At 39.6% G+C, this 16,980-nt stretch overlaps 1 protein-coding gene across 1 annotated transcript; it reads right to left on the bottom strand.

The window, feature by feature from the left end:
• Positions 1–820: 820 nt before the first annotated feature.
• Positions 821–15,973, bottom strand: ece1 (endothelin converting enzyme 1). Its single transcript, XM_022761416.1, has 18 exons — positions 15,439–15,973; positions 13,113–13,251; positions 10,854–11,066; positions 10,584–10,708; positions 10,303–10,449; positions 9,778–9,843; positions 9,269–9,457; positions 8,955–9,097; positions 8,596–8,710; positions 5,777–5,887; positions 5,582–5,680; positions 5,327–5,404; positions 5,121–5,224; positions 4,689–4,799; positions 3,661–3,728; positions 3,325–3,515; positions 2,643–2,738; positions 821–1,841 (listed from the first exon to the last, which is right to left on the bottom strand). The coding sequence occupies exons 1-18, from the start codon at positions 15,565–15,567 to the stop codon at positions 1,665–1,667; spliced, it is 2,301 nt and encodes a 766-aa protein (XP_022617137.1). The 5' UTR covers positions 15,568–15,973; the 3' UTR covers positions 821–1,664.
• Between the last annotated feature and the right edge of the window lie 1,007 nt (positions 15,974–16,980).

Genomic DNA, 16,980 nt, shown 5'->3' with positions numbered 1-16,980 from the left:
AAAGTCCGGATTGAAAGGATTTTTTAATCGATAACTAATACATTTTGAAGCAAAACAATGCAAATAAAATAGAAAAATTTAAAGTTGCATAAATGTTTCTAGTAGTTTGCATGGGTGAATGCCCTTCTTCTCCTTTGGCGTGTGTGAACGGCTAAAAAGCCTTCACATTCATTAACCAGCTATGGTTGAAGGCTTCTATTCTGCACCAGCTGCAAACTATACGACTGACTTGTGTGCTTATAGCACCATCTACCGTTCTTCTGACTGTTTCGCATCCACAAGTCAGCGCGACATTCTCCCATTAGATTTACTGTAATTACCTCCCTCAGAGAGGTTGTTTTCAGCCGTGTCTGTTTGTTGGTATTTTTTTTTGAGTACTTTACAAAATTAAGTAATTTGCATCAAACTTGGTGGAGGGATGGGGGCTCGAGCCAGGAAAGAGGCCATTATATTTTGGTGTGGATCCGGTTAAAGGGGCAGATCCAGGAAAAAAAATGTTTCACTTTCCTTAACATTGCGAGGTGGTGCATTTTTCGACACGTTCTCAGGAAATATTTCTTGGGTCTTGATGTTAATAAAATCTGACACATTTATGGTTCTGACATCTATGAGTTTGGTGCAGATCCAGATAATAATCTTCATCTGATAGAAGAAGATGCTCAGTGTACTTCTACTTCTTATTAACAGTAAGTAACATGACACCAGCAGCATTTAGTAATGCTCACATCAGTATCATGTAACTAATGAAATTACACAATAACAATAGACAATTCATACAGCTGTAGAGTTGTATGAGTTGTATAATTGATGTGAGACAAAGATGTTTTAAGATTGATTTTATTATACAAAATAATGTGATGAACTCTTATTCATAAAAACAGGTATGGCACATTATGGCTTAGCCTACATGGCCAAGTTCTCTGGGAGAAAAACAGCTCATGCTTTAATTTGTTGCTGTGAATTTCTGAAGACTTTCATTTTGTTTCTGATTTGTATTGGTCTTACATTATAGAAATACAGGATACTGCTATGTTGACACCAGGTACAAAAATTACTTTGTTTTTAAACACAAATATGACCTCTATAAAATGTAACTCTGACCAGATTGTACACAAAATGAAATATTGCAATGGCTAAAAGACAAACTGTTGTTGTCCATATGTGAACCAGATTTTCATCTTCCATTAGGTTAAAAATCTTGCGTCTTCCGTCATATAAAAATTTGTGACCATAAATAAAATACAGTAAAAATAAACTGGAGCAGATCCAAGCACAGTGAAGAGTTACAAGAAGAACAAACGTCACTTGGCTTATTCATCACTTTATGTGACAAACAAGGCGTTTGAGAGTGGTTCCCCCAATTTTTATAACCATCGATTGGGTTTCCAGTGTTCTAAAAGCGCATTTATAACTACATCTAACTTCAGAGTTTGGGAAAAGCTGTTTGCTAAACCAACAGTCTTTGTGGAAAAGCACTGAAGATTACAATCCTCCATACAGAGCAGGCACATTTTGTCCTGATCAGGAGCCTGGTTAGCATTAAGTGGTAAGGCGTTAGGAGTTTCAGTGATTTCCTAGTCCAGAGAGACATTGCCAGTATCTCTAGCTGTTTCTCCAACGTCCATTTTGCTCCTTGCTGATAAACAGCACCAAGAAATGAGGCGTTACCAAAGCTCACACTTATGTTTAGGGTTCATGGGAGCATCAGCTTTGCAGCCAAAGTGCTTTGAGAATTCCTGTGAGTTGGAGATGGTGCCGATGACTCTATATCGTGACGGACTGTGAGGATCTGTGATTAGGCCTTCGTGCAAGCTCTCAGGTGTCCTGACAGAGCACCATATCTGCAAAAGTAATAAAGGATAAACAGACACAATAATAGAAATTAATTTTTCCATGTGGTCTTTCAAAATTATTTGCTGATTTCTATGAAGAATTATAAACAGTAAAGAGACTGGCATTATTTTTTATCATTTCTTGGCATTACAGTTTGTAAAATGTTTTTGAGGTAATCTATTTAAAATTCCCTGTCCTTGAAACATTTATCTTATTTTTGGGCAAGTTTTTATTCTGATACTTAACTTTAACTCCAGTCAAAAATATGTTTTTCTTCTTCTTCCTTGACTGTGATGTTTGAGCTTCACTGTGCAGAATGATGCATGTGCAGAGTCTGACACTAGAAGTTTTCATTTGCCTACCTTAAACCCTGAGTTTAACAAGTGTACATATGAGCAGAATTTTGTATTATCACAGCTTCTTTCACAGTCCAGTGTGCACCTTGTGTCAAGTGGAAACTTGAGGCATCCAGCACATATGCACTGTGAATGGGCTTTTTCAATTAAATAGGAGACGTATTGTGTTCAGCAGCTGAATGGAAAATTGGAAATGAACAATTTGTATTTTCATAGATTCTGGGTTTTTCAGTGAGGGAGAAGGAGCAGCTGTAATTTTCATTCATAACAAAGATTATTCAGTTACTCTTTGTTGAAAAAGACATATGAGACAAAAAAGTATTATACCAAGCAGAATATTTTCATGTCTCAAAACATGTCTGGAGACATTTGACATACAGTGAAAACAGGAGAAGTATTAGCATATCGACTGTTCAATCAAAAAAAAGAGGATATACTGTGACTGATACACACCTGGGCAAATCCTACAAAAAACAGCTGATGGTTCGTCATTCCCAGGGCAGGCAGTGTGGCCTCCTCACCGTTCTTTTTGATCCAGTTCATGTAAGCCTTCAAAGCAACAAATGATCATGTTACACACAAGCAATCGCTGTTTTGCTCTGCACATAGAAAAGCATGCAGTAATACAGACTAAAGAAAACAAAAGATCAACTTGCAGCCCTCTACAATTTTCTCTCCGGTTAACGTATGTGATTTGCTCGTCTCCTTCATACCCTATGACCTTTCATTACATGGAAAGAATGCATGCATGTGAAGAAGTAACCAGAGGCTGACAAGGCCACTTATAACCACCTGTTGCATTTCCAGGCTTCACTGTAAACCAGACAACCTGCTTTTTCCAATACAGATTAATGAATGCGACCCACAACAGCCTCAACAAATCAACTAATGCTGAGGATTAATCTGAGATCTGTGTGATAGTTTTACGACCCTACAAATATGCAATCTGATGTTGTTTCTTTGGAAAGCAGACAGTTACACTCTAAAGTTTTCACAATAATCTAAACACTCTTGCACCAGCAGTGAGTTGTTTGTTTACACCAGTGACAGAAAGCTATTTCCCTCATGTTGAAATCTTCCTCCTCACATACAGAAAAGATTCAGGGTGAAGTGTGCTTCATATCTGATGTCACACCTTGTAGGCAGCTTTGAGTCCACCATTGTCAGCAATGTTCTCCCCCAGAGTGTGTTTTCCATTCAGAGGCTCCTGGTTGATACTGTAATTTCCGTACTGCTCCACCATGCACTGAGTCTGCTTCTTGAAAGCCTCCACAGAAGAGTTCTTCCACCAGGGACGCAGGTTTCCATCCTTGTCATATTCCCTCCCTGTTTGTACGAAACAGCGGAATAAAACTGTGTTCTCTGCCAAGTTGTGCTTCCAAAATTTTTTTTGTTAAACCTTTTAGTATGAGAAACGTCACATTAATACTCTGAAAAGTAAATTGTTTAAAAAGAAAGCTATTTTACAAACCTTGGTCATCAAAAGCGTGTGTCAGCTCATGTCCCATGACTACACCTATTCCACCGAAGTTCAGAGCTCTGGAGAACACACAAAAAGCTACAGTTACTGCCTTGTGGTTGTGTGCCTCCACCAACCAGCCAAGTTGGAGGAAATATGATCACAATCTCCCCTTCCTGAGTTACAGCACTGAATAATGGCCAGAAGTGTTTATGCAGAACTTAACGATGTTGCGGTGAAGTTGACCTTTGACCATTTGGATATAAAATATAATCACTTCATTATTTTATCCAATTAGACATTTGTGTCAAATTGTGTCATAATTAGCGTATTAATTCTTGATTTATGGCCAGAAACATGTTCAATGAGGTCACAGTGACCTTGACATTTGACCTTTGACCACCAAAATCTAATCTGTTCATCCTTAAATCCAAAAGAGTGCTAAATTAGTTTATCTTAGCATAGAAACAGAAACAGAAACAGCCAGGCTGGTTCTGTCTGGAGTTAACAAATTCTGCCTACCAACACCTCTAAAGCTCACCACTTAACAAAATATATCTGGTTTAATCTGCACATAAACCGCAGTGCTTTACAGGATGTGGTGCAATGACTTTCTGGAGTCATACTTGTGGTAGGTAGGTATTGTAGAAACACAATGGTACTTCAGTCTCATTTGCAGCCTATATCTACAGTACACCACGGGACTCTACTGTTTATATACTATACAGTGTTTGCTTGCTCAGCTGCAGCAAACTTTAGGATGCAGTTTGCACAGAATGAGGAGGATGGATTTTTTTTTTCCCCAACATCTTTAACACTGAAAACACATTAGGAGTGGATCTCCTAATAGCCACTATAAACAGAGGGAATGATAAGAGAAGCAAAACCTGTTTTAGTGTTTATATGGGTAGCACAATTGAGAACCTATCATGTGTGACCATTTTCCATTCTACTGAAAAATAAAGTTGTTGTCTGTTCAATTCTAAAAAAATCTGTCAAATGCGATTTAGCAAACTTAAAGTGCAATGTGGGAGACCTACTTCGGCCAGGATCGACTATAGAACGGAGCCTGAAGGATTCCTGCAGGCAGAACCATCTCATTCTTGGTCGGGTTGTAATATGCATTCACCGTCGGTGGGGTCATGCTCCACCTGCAAAAACAAGGAACATGGAGCCAGGCTGACATCAAGGTCACAACAAATTCAGAATATTGATTCTGTTTGGTCTGCTGTGCCAGGCTGACTACAGATCAGTTTGGAAGGCATGGGGACCCTGATCTGCCCCCCTCCCCCCATAGCCTAATTAGAGACAAGGATCAGCTCAGCAGAGAGAAGTTGGTTGCCTAGGAACATTTGTGGATGGAAGCAGTATTCTGCTGAGTCAGTATAATGGGATTGTGTTCCCATCAGAGCGTGCAACCTTCTCTCTGGTAAGAGGGGGGCTGGGGATGAGGGTTAAAGGGAGCAACTCACTGGTTTCTGTTGGGAGTTTTCCGCAGCTGGTCTGCAGTCACTCTGGCTGAGAAGTTGTAGTACTGCATGACATTTTGGAAGTAGAGCTCTGATACCACCTCGAACTAAAAGAGAGAGGAGAAAAATTCAGTGTTTTAATGAGACAAAATTGGAAATTATGTGACAAAATGGTTTAGGACATATAGAACAGTTCCACGTTCACCTACATCATTGAACACTTTGTCCAGCTTTGTGGCGTTCATGATGAACTCTGGATATCCGACCATGTTGTATATTGCATCTGCCTGTGAAAGATGACGTTTAAAAAAAACTGTAAAAGACAGATTTTCACACCAGGTGGCAGTGCTGCATTTCTCAGCCAATAGAGCACAGAAACAGTTCAACAGTTCACTCATTTCAGATGTTAATGTATCCTTAAAGCAGCAGTAGGAAAGACACACACAGCAAGATCTCTCTCCCACCTTTTCTTTCGCTGCTTTCTTTGTTTCTGCGTCCATCCATCTCACATACTTCAGGCTGTCCTCAAACGCCCATTTTATTTCTGCAACCATATTTTCGGCCTGAAGCCCAGAAGAGACAGAGGAAAGTCAGAAGCACATCATCTGACACAGCAGGAGGAGCAGCCATTGTGAGAGAAAGGACTTTGATAAACTTACAATGGCCTTGCTGTCCCCAGCAACGGTGGCTTTGACAAACATGGCTCCAAGAGCAAAGCCCAGGGCGCTGTCAGTGTCGCTGACACACAGCTTCCAGCGTGGAGTGCAGCTCTGCAACGTCAAATCATTAACACATCAAGACATGTATACATCCTCATATTCTCTCTCTCCACAGTTAGATATCATACATATATTTGGAATGTAGGGTTTTTTTTCCACTGTGTCAGTTTTCATTCAGCCCATGTTCTTTGTTTCAGTTAGTCACTTCCTCTGATTCCCAGAATGAACATGACTAACCCAGATGAACGTGAGTGGGCTTGTGGCATTCAGCTGTGGGACTCCATGTGTAGGTGTAAAAAACAGTAGTGATGTGGAGTAATAGTGAAGTGAAAGCTAAACAGTAAGAACGTTTCTCCTGAGACGACTCAGTCTTCAAATACTTCTGAATTTCTCTCTGTATAGCCCTGTGAGAGTTAAGTGAGCTGGCCAGTCTGTTTTTGGTGCATTGTACGCTGGGAAAGATGTCACCCCCTTTTTTTGTTATCTCAGGCCTTTAAGATATATACAACAATACATGAAATGTTAACTATAACTGCCACTGTTTAATCAATACTTTTCAATAGACCTAAATCCGATGAAATAGAACACTGAAAGATCCAAAAGAGCCATTGTGCTGAAGATTCATCTAACAAAGAACACAAGAGAAAATGAGAAAAAAAAAAAGGGTTGTGATCTCAAGAAATTTATGACCCTCTATGTCCCCCTGCTTGAGAAGCAACACTGGGCTGTTATCCCTCTGTGGGCTGCGAGACACAGTGTTCCCTCTACAGGACTGAGTGGTGTTTTAATGTAGACAAAATGTCAACAACAGGGCAGCACACATGCCAACTCTTGGCTAATTTACACTCAAAACTGAAGTTATGTAAGCGGGCCGCCCACCAGAACAGCAACAGCGGAAGTGGACATGAATGACAAGAGGAGTGATTTCAATTGAGAAAAAAAGAGACTAATGCTACATGCTAATTTAAAAATGGCAATTTAACTTATTATTGGTTTAGTCTTTGACACTACATTGAGCCTCAAAGACCGAACAAGACTAGAAAAGCCTTTGATTTGTCATAGATGTGTTTACATATTACTATTTTCTGCTAAAATCAGTGTGACTTTTGTTCAGCAAAATTACTTTTTTTGTGATCAAATATAACTTAATGAAAATATTATCTAGTTTTCATGAAGTTTTTTTTCTTGTATTCACACATTTAGTAAGATTGAAACAGTCAATGATAACAAACACACAATCGTGGCTCCATCCGTCTTAAAACAATAACTTTTACATCTAAACTTCATTTGAAAATGTCACATCCAACCAGATATTTCACTGACTGTAGGTAAAAAAAATATCTCTATATGACAAAGTTATTATCAGGTGAAAGGAAGGACGAGGACAAATGGCGCTGCACATATACGTAGATAAAAATGAACAAGGTCACTGTGAGGAAATGAGGAGTATTCTGAGCAAGCAAGATTGTAAAATCTACTTAGGCACTTAGGCACAGATGGAAAAATTGAGACAGCTGCACTCTCACATTAAACAGATACACAAAGAGACAGACATAGAAAGTTTTAGAATTGTTTTTACAGCTTGACCCGAGTGGAAAACAAGGCAGAGGAAACAGGATCTTGCTCAGATAAGAGCTGCGGTCACTGGAGCCTTCACAGTCGAACAGTTATCTACTGAGAAGGAAGTACAACTTACTGCAGAGTCAACTCCATGTAGACTTGAGAACGACACGTACTAAAGTCTGAACATCTTCATCGGCGTGTCTAATTAAAGGGCCAGTTTATCAAATTTACAAAAGATTATTGTCTCATTTACCTGTAATGTAGTGGTATGAGATTGTTTTGGTTTGATTAACTGTGGATTTAAGACATCTGTCTCACAGAGTCCTGCCTCCACCCCAACACAATGGAGCTGAATGGAATTTTGTTTGTGGTGCTCACTGCATTGAAAAACTACACTTTAAAAAAATTCCACAGCAACGTCTCTGCCCAAAAAACAATGCCCTTGTCTACTAGGACTACTTCCAATGAAAACTGTTCACAATGAAAGCGGGTCACTGTTCCTGGAAAGTGGAAATGTGTTGAGCACATATCTCTGTTAAACCTCTTAAGTCCCAGCTAAGGAAAATCAGGTTTCGTGTTTACATGAGGTTTAACAGTCAGGTTGCAACAGAAAACCGACGTTCAATTACTGGCTGATAATTTACAATTCTTGTGAAGTCTTGTCACTTGGAAGGGAAAATGCTGCTTCTCTTTTGGTGCCAATTTTGCTTTATCTGCATTCACTAAAAATTAATCTTCTGCTGAGTATCATCCACAAGAACAAGAGTTCAAGTGAAAAGCTGTCTAAACCCAGCTGTTTGGCTTTGGGCCATTTCCTCTGCCAGTATATACTGGACTTCCAGAAAGCCCACATATGTTGGGGCCAACAGGACTTTTCCTCGTGATTTGACTAGTTTTTATATGGATGGTAACAATTCAAATGAAGATTTCACTGTTGGTTTAAGTCAAAAAGCAGTGAAAGAATGACAACGCATCAGCTGAGAAGCTTGTATTCAGTTCACAAACATTCTAAAAATACATTATCTGGATGAGAATCTGCCTGCAGGTCAAACATGTACAGTATGCAGCTTTTTTTTTTTTTTTTTTTTTTTTTTTTTTTTTTCTTTTTATCTGCTTGATCCCGCCTCTGTGTTTGATTCTATCTGTGTCGTGCTGGATTATGGTGATTTTGAAAGGCCTAAATCTTCCTCTCTTACCTTTTTGGTTCCATACATGACCTCAAGGAAGCGCTGCTCAGCATCCTGGAACCTCTGGTCCAAAATAGAAACCATCTTCCTCACCACCTTCATTATCATGTAATTGTTGAGTAGGCTGCAAAGAAAATATCGAATTGATTTGTTTTGCTTTCTATTGTTAGTAGGATGGTGTGTACTTGTATATATGATGTAAACAGTGTACTACACAGAGTAGTTTAACTCCTCTATTCTATTTCATTTATTTTCCTGCATCATCATAATTCAGAGCGAACAGAAATGTACAATGCAACACATAGCAACATACAGCCTGTATTTCATATGTAAACGGAAAGACTTTTGAGTATTGCCAAGTATCTGACCTTTTATTTGTTTTAGTTATGAGGTCAGAAACTTTCTGTAGATATTCCTTGGCATAAACAACCACTGGCTCTGACTCGTTGATCGGCACAGGAGCAAACACTTCTGTGAGGTACGGCATCCAGTCCACTGCAGGAGCCAGAGTCTGCACGCACACAAAAACAAACACGGAGACATGGTGAAATAATACAACTTTCCACTTCCTTTGGTATAGCAATATAACAGTCATGATTTGTAGAGTATAATTGTGTGAAGTACTGTCTTCTGTTTTCTCTTGTTTTATCAAGCTGATAATATCAAAGCAGGAGACACTCACTGTCAGGTCCTTGGCCTCCATCTTATGGTAGATGAGCTCTTCATCCCTTCTCTCCTCCTGAGGGACCGTGATGTTGGCCAGAGTGGTTTCAAAGTCCACGATCTCTTCCATTAGCGACCGAGACGTTTCCTTGGAGCCACCCAGAAGAACTCCTAACTCCACCAGGAAGTTGAGGTATGCCGTCAGATACTGCAAAGTCCAAGTCAGCAGAACAGTGAGGTGGGGGTGGGGTGGTGTTTGTGTGTGTAATAAATTTCAATTAGGAAAGTAATCCTAAACTATGCAAATACAACCAACTAGGGAGAGTCTTTCCCCTGAAGCTGAAATATTTCTCTTTTAATATTTCTTGACTTCCTTTGCAAATGAGCAATGAGCCTTTGGATATTCTCAAACTCTAACTCAATTAACTTTTTCTTTTCTGTTCTCAGCTGCGTCCAACTTTGTCCACGCAATTTGAGTTTAACTCCTGTGACATCAGTGTAATGCTGAAAACAATTTGTTCACGGTACCTTTTCGTTTGCTGTTTTGTTGAGGTAGTAATCCCGTGAAGGCAGTCCCAGGCTGGATTGATCCACCTGGAGTCAAGAGAAATATCCTATGACTTTTAGCTCAGAGTCCATTTCAATACTCACAGACGGCCTTTTGTTTTCATTCCTGTGTTGCAAGCATGCGGGCTAAAAGCAGAAGCTCACCAAAGATCATATCTTTACCATTTGTTACGGTCTCAAGACACCCTACAAAGGAATGAACTCTCATGTCAAACTGCCAGTGTGAATCTAAAACCACTACGATAATGAGTAGATTGTCTCCAGGATGTCAGTAAAGATAAAATCTATAACAGCTGCTTGCATTGGAGGGAATCTAATGGAAGAATTTAAATGTGACTGTAAGTGTGTTGGGATGTGATCAGTGTAGGAGCACTGTCTGAGACGTGATTCTAGATAAATACATACAATTATACGGAATTGTTCGAATCCATCAAGCCTATTAAAACCCAATAAAGTCGCCTGCATATAAATCTCTGACCCTCTCACCTGGATGATGTTACTGTTGGAGTTTTTGGAGTCTGTGCTGACAAACACGGTGAAGAAAGGTGAAGTGCGGTAGTTGGCTGATACTGTTTGCAAAACTTCTTGGAAGTTGTCCTTGTCCCAGGGTCCAGTCAGGGCCCACCCTCCTATCTAAGACAGACAAGGTTTAAGCAGATGCTCAAAGGCTGCTGGATGCAAGGAAATTAATTATTTTAATAGAAATGATGGAAGGTTTGAACTGATGAATGTGTGTGATGTCTGACCGCTTTAGGAAATAAGCATACCTGGGTGATTAGCTCCTGTAATGGCTTAGCTCCTAATTCCTCTATCTTGGCCTCGTTCATGCAGGCCTGATAATAACCCTGGGCCTTTTCCTCGGCTTTACTCAGACCTTTCATCGTCTTGTTTTCTGCCCAGACGAAGACACAAGATACAATGAAAAAACAAGCAGTTCTCCGAGTGCTGGAAAATGAGCCAGAAAATGACACATTACACCTTTTCCTGGGGTAAAGGCAGCTGAGGACTCTGAACACAACTCAGACAAGGACCCTTACCTAATAAATGCTTCATTACAAGCATGTTGTGCTCCCAGAGGTTGCTGAAAGGTCCCCAGCGGGACTTGCCCTCAGGGAGGGGGTTATTCTTCACCCAGCCACCACAGGCAAAGTTGTAGAAATCATGGCAGGGGTCAATGGATCGGTCCAGGGCTCCTATTACTGCACTGGCCACAGTAATGCATGGCTCCGTTAAGCACAAGCCAGGGTGAGCTACACAAGGGAAGATTTAAAAAAAAAAAATAGAGCAGGTTAAATTCATAGAGACCTCAACTGTACCGGCCCTCTGATGTGGGAAACACTTCTCTTAGTAAAAGACATTTTTGAGGACCACAGTGTATAATCTGAAAATATTTCATAGTAGGACATCCAAATATGCACGCAGGTTTCCAGACCATCTGGAAACTATTATGTTATAAGAGGTCATAGCCAAGATATGCAACCTGGAGAGAATATTTCTCCATGTAAAAATCCTTTGTAAATAATTAGCTGAAATGTGACGCTTGATCTTGTCTTTGTAAGAGGCAACGTGACACGTTAACTATTGTCAGATGATTAATAAGTAGACAACAGATTAACAAATGAGGGTGAAGGAGGCTGGACAGCTTCATTGAAATGATTCAGGATAAGAGTTATGGTCGATCACCTTCGTTTGAAAGGGTTTTTAACTGGCTAGTGGATACATGCCACTGCACCTTGGCTTGTGTTAGTGCCTAAATGTGACTTCCAAAAATACTTTTTTTCCAGGAACAGATATTGTGCATGTTGTCTAGAATCATTCTAAGAGGAAACAACTAGAGGGGCAGCACAGGGGCTTTTGGCTGATCTGTGTTACCTCTAAACACAAAAGCTGTTTAACAGGAGGAGCTTTAGAAAATCTTCAGTGTTTAGAGAAGTGTAAGTGCTAGACATTACTGGGCACAGTACAGCTCACCTTTAATACTTTATTCACTGTAAAGACTTTCACCATCTGCCCATATAAGGGTATGAGACAAAGACGGAGACAAAGTTACGAGCAATGACTAGGTTAGCACCCCAAGGAGAATTCATCCTTGTTCCCTTTATTATTTCAAAGTGTGATCTGACATGCGGTTCTGAATTGGAGGAAGTGGCATTAAGTTTCCCAAGGTAAATCTGAGGAAACCCAGCACAGATGAGACGTCGCCTGGATGTGATGGTAAATCCACAAGCCCTTTTTCCATAATGAACAAGCTCAAGGGAGAGATTTAAAGTTGTTTTTAGGCAGCTTAACTGAAGGTGTGGCTTTGGTTTAAAAAAAAAACAACAAAAAAAACAATATAAACTGCATATACTTTATGAAATGCTACAACTCTGTTCTGTAGTTTACACTTCAAAGCTTCTCAGGGCTTACAGATCTTTTTTGAACTTGCCTTTTCCCCTTCAGCCAAAGGAGATAAAGGAGATAAAGGGTGATATTTTTTATGCCTGTTTTATAATATATTAGTATGTTAAACAACTGCACTTTCCAACAGAGACTTGGTTATTTTCAGTCCCTCTTTCGCAACATCTTGGGACAAGATGACTCTTGACTGTTTCTTATTATAGGCAAAACTGATGTTCATCAAAGGACTAGCTTGCTTATTCCCTTTCTTGCCAAGAGTTAGATGAGAAGATCAATACCACTCTTATATCTGTATAAGATACCAGCCGGTTAGCTTATCTTAGCACAAAAGCTGGAAACAGGGGGAAGCAGCTAGCCTGGCTCTGTCCAAAGGTAACTAAATCCACCCTTAAAGCTCACTGATTAACACATTATATCTTGTTTATTTAATCCGTACAAACAACAACGTCTAGAAACAACAGTTTGCTGGCTAAAAGATAATGCAGCACATTAAAAAAGGCGTTCCAGTCGTTCTGCAAAGCTAAGATAACCGCCTCGAGGCTGTAGTTTCATATTTACCACACATACATGGAACTGGTACCGATCTTCTCATTTGACTCTTAGCAAGAAAGCAGAAATGTATATTTCTCAACCTGCTGAACTACTTCTTAAAGCCTTTCTCCTTTATGTGTGTGTGTTTTTATTTTATTTTAGATTATTCGTCTTTTTGGAAAGGTTCCTTTGTTTTTGATTTGACAACATAGTGAAAAAAACAACATATTGAAAAAAACTAAACAGGAGGTAAGAAACTGAGTTTTAAATCTGGAGTCACCTGGTCAGAATACTTCACACAGAGCACATGTGTTTCTCAGTGTATGTCGCAGTGGCACAGAGTTTAAATAGAACTTTGAACTCACTCTGTTTGTAGAAGACCCCAGTCGTGATGAGAGATATAAACAGGCCCACAGACACGACACACACTAAAAGCAGCACCCTCTTCTCTCTTTGTGTCCTCTGTGGACAACATGTGTGACCACGGCCGTGCAGCAGAGTTACCTGCATGAACAAACAGAAAAAAAAGGTGCTTAATTTAATCCAATTCAAAGTGAATATGACCATTCTCAAGAAGTTTAGTGTGGTTAATAGACTGACTTAAAATGACTTAAAAATCTGCTTTATAATACATAAACATAGGCGCTTAACAATGTTACTGTGCTATACTAATGCACTGTGGAAAATATTCTCAGGGATCTGATGACAGGTTTGGTTTCAAAGCAAAGTGGCTTTTCAATTACGCCCCTTTCAACCCTCCAACACAGAGAAGGTTACGCATTCTTCTATTGTTTCCTCGCGTCTAATTTAACACGCACTCATAAAGACCATTTTCCTTTTGACCCAGATTGGGAAACAGACACAATAATCCTGTTTTAACCATATCTGATGCTTTTGCGGTGCACTTGTAAAGAATGAGGAAATCAACCAAAGGAAATGACCAAGCACAACCAACAGAAGTCACGGGTAAACTCCAGATAAATAGTGCAAAGCCTGCCAGAAAATCAACATAAAGGATTCAAAGGTTGGAGGAGAGTCCAGGCGGCTTTGTGGTTACTGATTGAACATTTTTTTAAATCAATGATTTGGTGCAGTGGATCTAACAACAGCAGACCCTGCTCCTCCACATTTGCTACTGAATGATGCTTTGAGGCTGCCAAGGAAATTTATTTCCTACAGGACTGATTCCAGGGGCCACTCACAAATCTTTCTCAGGCCACATTATTACTCTGGCCAGTCTTTGAGTATCCCTGCTGCAAATTAATGCCAGTTCTACCTCACATATATCCTGTGGAAGTCAATTGCCCCTCAAGTGTATATATAAGGATCCGATTTACTGCCATTAGCTTAGATGAGAGTTCAGCAGTCAGACTAAATGTGACCAAAGCAAATGCCAAAGCCACAGTGGCTTCTTAATCCCAGGAGCTCAGCAAAATTGGTTGGTTTGGACCTAAACTGTGTTTCTGAGTGTAATTGAGAGAATCCCACAGCCAAGCCTGAGCACTTTCCAACTGCAGTTCATCACAGTCTGTGGAAACCACAGTTTATTACCTTGAAAATCACAGCAAAAATTATGAAGAGAGAATCATGTTAAAGTCTCGAATTCAAGAACCCTGTCTCAAATCCTCAGCTATATTTCAAGTCAAATAATATATCTGAGGAATGACTGCACTGCAGAATCTCACCTCCTTGTTCTGAGGCTCAGAAGCAGAGTACGGGTCCTAACAGTCTATAAAGACTGAAACAGATATTTTACAAAATGCTCACAGAACCCTTTTTTTTTTTATCATGCCATCTTTTCAAAGCATAAGTAACAGATACAGGAACAGAAAATGCAGAAATCATTTCTCTAAAGATTCTAAGTGTTAACAGTATACACACACAAGATTGTGCCAAAATTTTGATGTACCTGTAAACTGTAAAAAAAAAAAAAAAAAAAAACACCTATTCTAGGATGAACTTCCAGCGACACTGTGTGCGCACATGTTTACATTATACTGTTTAAGGCAAAGTTTTTGAGGTATAAAGGAATGGCTTAGACAAAAAAACCTACATAAGTAGTAACATTGTGATTTTTATGCCATATAAAACCCTGGAGAACACTTATCTGCTATCCCAGCTAGAATAATTTAATTGCTGTATATTCCCTATTAGCACTTAAGCAAATGTGCTACAATCATTAAGCTTCTTCCTTCTTCACAGTGCAACATGATGGAGACAGGAGGAGGACTGGACATTGTATCAGACGCATCAGCCAACAGACCACATCCCATTAAACCAAGTACTGTTTCAAGTACAATGATTCAACAGAGACATTTATTAGATTGGGCAAACGCATGTTGAGCTGATACTGCAAAAATTATTTTCACACTTGAATTTGAATTGCTTCCTCATGAATTGAGCTGAATTTATATCCACGTGCCACAGTTCTAACATTTCAAAACATCAACTATGACAACACAAAATTAGTGGATGCTTATCTGCAATCAAAGCCATTTTTAAAGCTGCCTTTTCTTTTAAAAGTTAACATTTCCACATGACAGCAGTGTTGTTTTTCATAAAGTGTGAACCCTTAAAATCCCTGTACGTTTTCCAATGTGCTGTATATATATATATATATATATATATATATACACAATGCTGACAGTAACCCATTTGTTTATTTTTAGCACAAGATGTTTACATGTTTACCTGCAAGGGTGAAGATGGGTAGATGTCGTCACCGGTGGAGTCCACCAGGTCTTCCTCATCCAGCGTGGCTCGTTTATACGATGACATCTGAAAAGTCAAATGCAGAAAAGACTCTCTCAGTGCTTCCATGCTCCTTCAAGCACCTCTCCTCTCCCACTGACGTGTGTGTGAGAGTGTTTTGTGAGTGACATCTATTCCTCAGCAGTCTCTGGGGCTTCAGGGTAGAATTTCCCTCTGAAATCCATCAGGAGGAATCTGGTTTGTCTGGTTGGAGCTCTTTCACTCATACACTGAGTGTGGTTACAAAGAGTGTGTCAGTCCTCTTTCACAAGCATGTCTCTGCCCCCTTTCAGCACCAACAACACCTCTCAGAGCCCCCACGGCGTCTGGCAGATACCCCCGGGGGGGGGGGGGGGGACGTCACAGCAACAACAACCTCCTCCTGAAAGACCTTGTAAAATCTCCTTGTGGGTCCTGTGTGACTTCTTCCAAGGCTGGAACTTCCTCCTCAGCCTAGTCAGTGCTAACACGGCACGAGAGAAGACGGAACTAGTGAAAAACAGGAAGGAGCACTGACTAGACTTACATGACTGAGAGTGTGTGGAAGTGATTGTGTGTGTGTGTGTGTGTGTGTGTGTGTGTGTGTGTGTGTGTGTGTGTGTGTGAATGCCTTCACCAATGTGGTTTCTGTTAGATTTTGGGGAGTGAACCTTACAGTTGTAGTCTACACCCAAGGTCTTTTCTATAGGACATGATACACTTGTGGGAGGAGCCTGAAAGAAAAAAAATCCTCCTCCCACTACATGCTTGTAGTGGCTGCCCATGGTAACGGTTACCTGATAGGCATGACAGTCAGTCCTGTTTAACCCCTCACCCACAAGGCCTCTAAAACATTCAAACAGTGCATTTTAAATAGTTTGCCCCTCATTAAATGGAAAAAGAGTCAGTTAATTGAATGGCTCTTTAAAAAATTGTTAAGAAAAGCTAAATAAAGTGTTAACAGATAACTAGCAAGCTCAGCTAACTTAATATAACATGAATGAAAACCCAAGTTAAGAATGTGTATGGCTGACCATGTACATGCTGTATTCCTAATCATCTTCAAGTATATTTTAAAAAATCTAAAACAATCTTGTAAATCAATAAGTTTTAATATTCAGTGTTAACTGCAATAATGTCGAGCAAAATAATATCAAAACATGCAAACACGCTAACCAATATAGCTTTGTATTCAGCTTTTAAATGGCATTAATATAAAAAAAGGCCTGTTGCACACCGCATGGACCCTTTAAAGATACCATCTGTGATCCAGGTGTAAATACATGATTCAGCGATCCACCAAAATTCAATGCTACTTAAATGCTACTTAACATATCAGTAATTTTTTATAACATAAGGTGTTAAAGAGGCAAATGTTCTCATCATAACACAATACATCAAGTCAATTTAATTTTAAATTGTAATAATATACCATAACTGCAATTTATAATGGTCAAATTATTATTGTTTTGGATTGAATCAAATCCATGTCTATTTTTTCCC

The sequence above is a fragment of the Seriola dumerili genome, unplaced genomic scaffold (genome assembly GCF_002260705.1).
Source record: "Seriola dumerili isolate Sdu_G_001 unplaced genomic scaffold, Sdu_1.0 BDQW01000409.1, whole genome shotgun sequence".
NCBI classification, from domain to species: Eukaryota; Metazoa; Chordata; class Actinopteri; order Carangiformes; family Carangidae; genus Seriola; species Seriola dumerili.
Note: the sequence above shows the minus strand (reverse complement) of the source record. Positions and strands in the feature narration are given on the sequence as shown.

Bases quoted from the DNA above. Each gene is read 5' to 3' on its own strand.
- ece1 (XM_022761416.1), bottom strand. From the start codon at position 15,567: ATGGAAGCACTGAGAGAGTCTTTTCTGCATTTGACTTTTCAGATGTCA. The intron at 5,405-5,581 runs GTGGGAGAGAGA...CATCTTTCACAG, and splicing joins AGAAAGCAGCGAAAGAAAAG to GCAGATGCAATATACAACAT. The intron at 4,800-5,120 runs GTGAGTTGCTCC...TTGTTTTTGCAG, and splicing joins AAAACTCCCAACAGAAACCA to GTGGAGCATGACCCCACCGA.